At 34.1% G+C, this 8,648-nt stretch overlaps 1 protein-coding gene across 1 annotated transcript; it reads left to right on the top strand.

The window, feature by feature from the left end:
• Nucleotides 1–4,203: 4,203 nt before the first annotated feature.
• Nucleotides 4,204–8,191, top strand: LOC106075854 (uncharacterized). Its single transcript, XM_013236735.2, has 2 exons — nt 4,204–5,480; nt 7,319–8,191. Exons 1-2 carry the CDS (start codon nt 4,374–4,376, stop codon nt 7,490–7,492), a joined length of 1,281 nt encoding a protein of 426 aa, XP_013092189.2. The 5' UTR covers nt 4,204–4,373; the 3' UTR covers nt 7,493–8,191.
• The last annotated feature ends 457 nt before the right edge of the window (nt 8,192–8,648 follow it).

Raw genomic sequence — 8,648 nt, 5'->3', positions numbered from 1 at the left:
TCCTGAACTTTTTTTTGAATTTATTCAAATCTCCTGAAGAATAGACAAAATTGACATTTTGGTTTGCTAATAAATAAAAAGTGGCATTGCGAGCTTTCATTTGATAAAAATTTATTGCAAAGACGAAAGTAGGCCTATTTTCTAATTCAAAAAAATAATTTTGACATTATGCTTATCCCTACCCAGACTAGGCCCCGCGCGATCCGTTTCGCAAAGGGCCCCGCAAATGCTAGGGCCGGCCCTGCTAATAGATATCACTCTTAATAACTTCAAAAGGAAGGTTGTGTTAATATTATATGATGTTACGTCATTGTTTTTTGTGTATGTTTTGTGCGAAAGCAAAAGGATTAGACGGATAAAAAGAGAGTTTCCATTGGATTGGGGAAAGATTAATAGAGGGGTAATAACTCGAGTGTGAAGTTTAATTCTGAAATTATAGACGCCAAACCCGAATAATGGACTATTCTAGCATTATTAACAATAACTTTTAGATCTGTTATACTCGATTCTTAAAATTTTGCTTCAAGGTTAGTTAGTGTAGCCATAAAATACTCGCCATTTAGATCTATTATTAGTAAAGGTAACAAGATACCTGGAATTCGCTGTATATCATGCAGTTTTATTCGTGGCAACAAAGTTTAAAATGTAAAACCAACTTAAAAAAAAAATTTGATCTCTGTGGGAAAAAATATTTTTAAAATGTCAACAAAGTCAACTTACTGATAGACCTAGATCTAGGTTTAGCCCTTGTGATAATTTTAATCCTTAAATGTTGAAAAAAAAAAGACACCCGTTGACAGTATTTGTCAATCAAATATATTAATTTATGTATTTAAAAATAAATTTCGGACACCCATTTGGGTCCCCCCCCCAGGTGGGGGCCCGGGGGGATTTTAAAATTCTCCCCCCCCCTTAGGTACGCCACTGTGCATTGGTAACCATTGTTGTTACCGTAGCCATCGCTGCCCTTGTTACTGTTTCTGTTGCTATATCCTGAGTAGCCATTGTTGCCTTGGTAACCATAGCTTGGCTGCTGGCCGCTGTAGTGGTTGTTGTACTTGCTAGTCTGGTAGTTAGGATAACTTGCTTGTTCATAGTTCTAAATGAAACGTCAAAAAGACAAAGTCTCACTAAAGAATGAACGTGATAATATTTGTGTTTCATGTCTTAAAAAAAAAAGATCAAGCCTTAGTTTACAACATGGTACAATAACAGCGCAGACTACAAGGGCGTGTTGGCTGAATGGCGAGGCAATTAATATGTCTTTGTTTTTAAGTTAGAAGAGGGCTGTGATGTGTAATTTACAACACGTCCAAGAGCTGTGCTTCCTATCTGGTTTCTTTTTCAAGAAGACCAAGGCGTTGTAAAGACGCCAAGAGCTGTTGAAAATAATTGATAAAATAACCTTTTTTTTAAATTTGTAACTTATTTTTTCTAATTTTTATTAAGCTGACTACGTTATTTTTACGTAATTAAAATCTTATAGGAACCGGTTTATTTTCTTGAATGTCTGCTAACTAGATATTGGGGTCTTAATTTGCATATCACTTATATAGTCAATGATATAGTGTATTAGAAACAAGTAAACTGCAATCCTAATGTTATAAATAAAGCGAATGCGTGAATTTATAAAAACTTAATAGATGAAGCTAATAATAGCTAATCCTAAATCCAATTTTTTAAATCAAAATATTTCCTTGTAATATTTAGACAAAGTGGAAGGTTGACATGATTGAAATATGAAACAAATGGTCTATATTCTGTATGTTCATGTTCATAGTTAAAACTATCTTTGCGAATCTATCATCTTAGAATTAGAGTTAGATCTAAACCCATGCTTCGAGAGATTTTCTGTCCCTTCATGCGTGACCTAAAGTAAAAAAAAACTATCTTTGCAAAGTGTAGTTTTATAGGCCAACTGAGTTAGGGATATTTTTAGCAGCCCACTTAGGAAAAAGACGCTACTGTTTTTGTGCCGTCTCTGTCAAATTGAGAGTTCCAAAAATATTAAGAATTGAAAATTCGTCATGCTTGAAATACAGTAGAACGTCCATAATCCGGAACTGGGAACAGGGTCTGTCTGAATAATCGCTCGCCCGGATAACCGAAAGCGGAATATTATATATGCGCTGATCTTTCGATGCACATTAGCAAGACCACTGAGATACCTTACAGTAAAAAAAAGCAGCTTGGATATTTGACGTTCCGGATAACTGATGTCCGGATAAAAAGCTTTTACTGTGGGTGCAATGTCTAATATTAATTTTTTTAAACATGTATATTGCATAATTGTATGCATATGCATTAAGATTATTTTATAAACAAGATTAATGGTAATTTCCGAGGTCATTTCTTCCAAATATTTTGTCTTCGAATAGAGAAACATCAATGAAAAAGACATAAATTATCTTAGTAGGTCTTATGACATTTAAAACTTGAAAATACAAGATATACACTTGTCAACTAAAAGAGACTTACTTAAAAGGAATTTACAAGATTCAGTTTGACATTTGCTTCATGGTCCAATCTTGCAGCCTCAGGCTGTAAAACAATCAATTATAATCCGTCATGCTTGGGTTCACATTGTCGTCTGCTTACCAGGTAGCCAGTGTTTACTGATAAAAACATTATACGATTTCTAATGTCTATAATATTCATCTATGTTTCGATTTTTATTTTTTTCTTACATAAAAAGTAAGTGTCTATTTAGGCTACAAAGTAAAACGGGAAAACAAAGTAATCTGTAGATATAAAAACTGTGTCAATGCAAATAATCTCAAGACGAAATAATTGTAAAGTGAGTTTCCGGGAGGTCATTGGTTCTTGTGGGAGATAATATCCAAGAGGTCGAGTTGCTCTTGTGGGAGATGATATCCAGGAGGTCGAGTGGTTCTTGTGGTACATAATGTCCAGGAGGTCGAGTGGTTCTTGTGGTAGATGATGTCCAGGAGGTCGAGTTGTTATTGTGGTAGATGATGTCCAGGAGATCGAGTAGTTATTGTGGTAGATGATGTCCAGGAGATCGAGTAGTTCTTGTGGTAGATGATGTCCAGGAGGTCGAGTTGTTCTAGTGGTAGATGATGTCCAGGAGATGGAGTAGTTCTTGTGGTAGATGATGTCCAGGAGGTCAAGTGGTCCTTGTGGACATGTATCGCTCCCACCCCACTCTCCAGGATAAGCTAATGCTAGTATCACATTCACTATTTAGTCATGAGGAGACGCTTTAAGAAGAACCGACCCCTCCACTATATAGTGACTATAATTTACGAAATGTTTAATCTTTTATTGGCCTTCTAGACATGATTACTTCAATACAAGTGGTGGAGGAAGCTGCTATAATAAATTCAAATATTAAAAAGAAGCATACATTAATTAAGTTGCTAATTATTTACACAATTTCTATATAAATGTGTGATGAGGCAGAGGCCCATCCATCATACTTCCCTTTCCTACTGATACGCCTTTGTAAATATCCTAAATCAGTTCGATTGAAACAAACATTTTATTTAATTGTAATAGTTTTAAACTCCACTTTGGGTTTCTCCTGTTTTAAACAAATGACTCTAACAATAGCCGTAAGATAGAACTTCTAAGTTGTCTGTTTCTCTAATTTCACTAGCAAGATAATTCGCTGTCCGTTTTACTAATTGCACTATCAAAGTAATAAGATGTCTGTTTCATTCATTTAACTATCAAAGATCAGCCAGGTAATTATAGACAGACATATTTTTATTGATTTCCTTTGGATGAGAAAACTGTGTTTCATTGTTTGTTTAGTTCAATACACTTCCACTAAACCTCTAGGCTGTGTGTTTAAACAGTATTTATGCTGCCTGTTTATTCTGTATAAATTATTTTTTCCCCAAATAAATGCCGGACAACTGATCACAGCTCAGACAGTTTCTACGTGAGTACTCCCAGATTTAGTTCCACTCTCAAAGGACAGTCTTTATTTGTTTTGTTCTATGCTACACATTACATTATTAATACCCAGAATTCCTTGAAGCAAAGCACGCAGCGATGGAATGTACATATTCGGTCTATACATGTATAATTATAAAGACATAGAGCCCTAGGCTAAATGAAAGTATTGAGTGACATCACAGGGCAAGATTGATAAATCATTAATCGTTAAATGACACGCAATATAAAGCTACTGCAACAAATGATGGTTCAGGTCTCGTTCTAGTAATCTAAGAGAAGAAATTGTTTTCCAATAGACAGCTCCTACTACTAATTATTTGCTTTTATATTTTAAAAATGAATTCAAAATCTTATCAAGAGTTTATGTTTATAAAACTCAAATTTAGATTTTTTTTTCCTACATAAGATGTGTGATATAGTGTTGGGTATTGGTCATCTTATGAAAATACATGTACTTTAAATCTTTTGGGAAAAAGTTTATCAGAATGTCAAATATGTGCTTTCATTTGGTTCAAATCATTTTATTCTTCATAGGAGTTGTCAACTATTCAGCGCCCTATGAAGCGTACAACGTAACAAATGCAAGAGACAGTACCAAAGAAGTGACTCAAAGTGCTTCAGAAACTTTGGTGTCCAAAGAAGTGACTCAAAGTGCTTCAGAAACTTTGGTGTCCAAAGAAGTGACTCAAAGTGCTTCAGAAACTTTGGTGTCCAAAGACGTCATCCGAACAGAGTTAGTTCAACAGAATGCTACGGACTGTAACGAGAGTTTTCCAGCTTTGAACAAGCCAGAAACTGCCACAACCTTGTCAAAAGTATCAGCAACATTCTCATCAGGGGTCAAAACTAATTTACCCATTAAAAACCTCACGACCTTAACGGTTGTTATGACGTCATCACAACACACATACGATATTACAACGGCTTTTCTCATGACGCCACCAGCAGAGGTCCCCCCAACGTTAACCATGACCTCTGGCAAGTACACCTTCACCTGGGACAAGACTACTATGTCACCAAGAGTCTATCAGAACAGTTGGTGCCCCAGAAGATGTCTCAACGGAAAGATTGTCTATATCAACAACTTAGAAAAACTTTGTATCAGCCCGCGTTGTTTTCCCTGCGAATGCAGAAGACCAGCTTGTGCAATTTTCGGCATTTGCTGTCCCGACTTGACCAGCCAAACGTACCCACCCCAACACATTAGTGTTAAAGTTGGACTCTACTCCGAGGAGGAAGTTATGACCTCCAAATCTTTGAAACACATGCCAGAAATATTCCAATTCTTCAACAAACATTTTAACAAAACATCTGACCAAGTCTCGACATACATCGTGCACAGGCCGACATTAGGCTGTGATATAAAGTCTTCATTCATGAAGTTTTTGTATATTCGATCCTGTCCACCGGACTATTTAGGACATGAGAAAACAATGTGTGAGATCGAGCTAGAGTTAGAGAATATAACCATGTCTTGGTATACACGAGTTATCGATAGTGCGACAGGTGTGGCCTATAAAAACATTTATTGTGCAACATGTAATGGAGTAAACAAGGTATCGCTCATTTTCTTTCTTTCTTTCTCTCTCTCTCTCTCTCTCTCTCTCTCTCTCTATATATATATATATATATATATATATATATATATATATATATATATATATATATATATATATATTCTTGTTCTTCTAGAATAAAAGAAAACAAAAAAAGATTAATTTAATTTTTTCCTAATTTTTACATTTTCTTGATTTGTTGGAAGATAGCTATAGACACATCAATAAATCAATGAATTGTGAAATGAATTGTGCATAAATGAGCCACTGTCATCGTAGTAGTAAACATGTATCTAGAAACATTGATCCAAACAATATTTAATATTAAAATGTACATTTTAAAACCTCAACGATTACACAAACCTCATGGCAGAGGCGTATTGAGGGTGGAGCAAGAGGGGCATGATACCTAGGGCGTGACCCTCAGGGGGGTTACCACACGCTGCCTAAATTTGTATGTAATGTTCATGTAAAATGGGGGGGGGCGCCAATAATGTACCTTGCCCTGGGCGCGCGTTTAGCTCACTAAGCCTTTTAAGTATTTTTGAATATTTTTCATGATATTGTTAAATTTATTGTTGCTTTTTTTTTAAGCTGGTAAAAGAATATTTTTTAGTTTAACTTAAAAAGAGCTAAAAAAAACAACAACCTACATATTTATTGTTCATTTCAAAGTTTTAACAAAGACACCTTCCTAATTAAAAATATTCCAACTTGTTTATCTGCCAACTAAAGCAGACTTGGGAAACAATTGGACTAGTAGAAAGTACAAGAGTAAATATCGAACAAAACTCACATTCTACAGATCAATGTTCTGTTGTTTTTAAATGATAAAATATTTAATGGACTTTTTTCTTTAATTGAACGATATCAATTTATAGCAGAAAATCAGAAAGGTAAAATTAATTTGTGTCCACGCCACAGTAAGTCTTTATCTTTATAAAATATACAGTAGCAAAAGACCTAAAGTATTACTACTCCATAGATTAGGCATTTCATACACTGCGTTCGCGGGCCGCATCCGGCCCGCCGCCACTTTGTCACTTTGATTTAATAATCAGATTTTGGAAAAAAAAAATACTTTTGGAAAATTTATTTTAATCATATCCTAAATAAGCCAATATGTCAGGCCATAGTAAGTTTTTATGTGGTCCATACACCTTAATGAGTTTGACATGCCTGCCTATATTATTTGATGAAGATGGTAAACTTAAAAAGACTTCGTAATGAAATGCACAGTTTTCCAGTAACATGAAGATCGTAACTACACTCTTTCTTATTCTGTGACTTTCCTGGGTTTTTTTCATGGACTGTATAAACACTTTAAAATCAGTTTCGTAATTTATAAAAGATATTTGGTAAAGAAAGTTTGCAGTAATTTCCTAGAAATGTCGAGGTTTTAACAGCTAATTGCATTGTAATTATTAATTTCATTTATTAGTTCTTTCTATCGGGTTTTTAGCTGGTCGTGACAGTCTGTTCACATGGTAGATATAGTTATTCAGTGGCGTCTTTTGGGGTGGTGCGGGTGGGCACCGCACCATGAAATATTCAATTTAATTTTTTTTTAAACGCTCACATTTTCTTTTTATAAAAAAAAAAATAGATTGATATAGATTTGCTGTGATGCTAGTATAGTATTAGCCAAATGAATTGTAATATACACAAGAGATTATTGCATGATTAACACTAGAAAGGAAACATTTCATTCTTTGACGTACTTTTTTAACATAAGTATTTCTTCCACAACTTCAACTGTAAATGTATCTGTCATCTTTCAGAAATTGAATTCTAACCCATTAGCCTAGTTATATGATAACTATTGATTCTATTTTCAGACTTTGGAGATGTCTATTACAATACAATGTACAACTTATATGTATGTCTACAATGCCCTTGATTCTACACACTTTCTAAAACTGGCCCTGATGGATAACTCTACATGTGTCGTGAAGCAAGATTTCCCGACTAATATATCCTTACTTACTTGCAACGAGAAATTTTTCCCGTAAATATTTGCTTTCTAACACTATTTCATTCTGAATTTTGTTTCTAGGATGTAAGAAATATTTAAGTTTATAATTTCAGAAATGTAACAAACATTTGTGAGTTAGAGAACATAAAATGACAGCTTTTGAAAGTCTTACAATAAGAGAAAAGTAAGTAGAATACAAGTAGAAAATATACAATAAAATCACCCCAGCATTTGAGTTCATTTTCAAACGATCAAATTATAACAGTCAAACTAGAGCAGCGGCTCTCAATCTTTTTAGTTGTGCGACCCTCTAATATGATTTCCCACCGTAATTTATTTGTTTACAAATAAATGTGAGTTTGCTAATTTAACAAAATCGTAACAGTATATGATTTATACGTTAGAATCTACCGAAAAAAAAAGAAAAAAAAAGATCAACAGACGAAATACCCACATTTTTTGAGGTCTTTGGCGGCCCCTAGCAATTAGTCATTTGATCGCCAAGGGGGTCGCGAACAACATGTTGAGAACCCCTGAACTAGAGTAATGCCAATGTATCTAAATATCTAGTAGTTTATTTCTTAAAGATATAAATCATTTGTCAAATTTCTAGGATAATCTTTGGAGAGGTTTTCGAGAACCGTGTCCAGGCTTCTTTGGTTTCCAAATTTTGCTGATGAATGTGCAATCTGAATAGAGGAATTAAAAACAACAAAGCCATAATCTTTAGTTTATTTTGACTTAAAACTCTAACCTTAACCTTATCTATGTGTGTTTGTATTTTTGTTTTGCTTATATTGTTTGTAGGTCCATTTATATCCTTTGGTTTGAGGTTGTTATGCCTGAAGTGTACATGGTACTTCAACCGAGTTTCCACCTGCTCGGATCAAAACATTTATCTCATATTCTTATATCTAATCTTGTCAGTCACTCTTTTTTGCTTGCTTTTATTCAGTACAATAACTTCTAAATCCAGAAGATTTTTTTGTTTAATTTAACGTAACAGATTTATGATATTCAACATAGATTCCTCTTGAGACCTGGCTCATAGAAATGTCAATCTATAATAGTGATGGGAACTAAACTAAATTTTTTTAGTTAAACTATAACTAAGTTTGAACTAAAAAAAAGTAATTAAACTATTAGTTAATCACAAATTGAAAAAATTAGTTAAACTAAACTAAGAAACTTTA

This window comes from Biomphalaria glabrata, chromosome 2 (genome assembly GCF_947242115.1).
Source record: "Biomphalaria glabrata chromosome 2, xgBioGlab47.1, whole genome shotgun sequence".
In the NCBI taxonomy this organism is placed as follows: Eukaryota; Metazoa; Mollusca; class Gastropoda; family Planorbidae; genus Biomphalaria; species Biomphalaria glabrata.
This window is presented reverse-complemented; position numbering and strand designations above follow the sequence as displayed.

What these genes read in the sequence shown, in the direction of transcription:
- LOC106075854 (XM_013236735.2), top strand. Translation starts at nt 4,374, where the DNA reads ATGTACTTTAAATCTTTTGGGAAAAAGTTTATCAGAATGTCAAATATG. An exon ending in CATGTAATGGAGTAAACAAG is followed by an intron (nt 5,481 to 7,318) that starts GTATCGCTCATT and finishes TTCTATTTTCAG; the next exon opens with ACTTTGGAGATGTCTATTAC.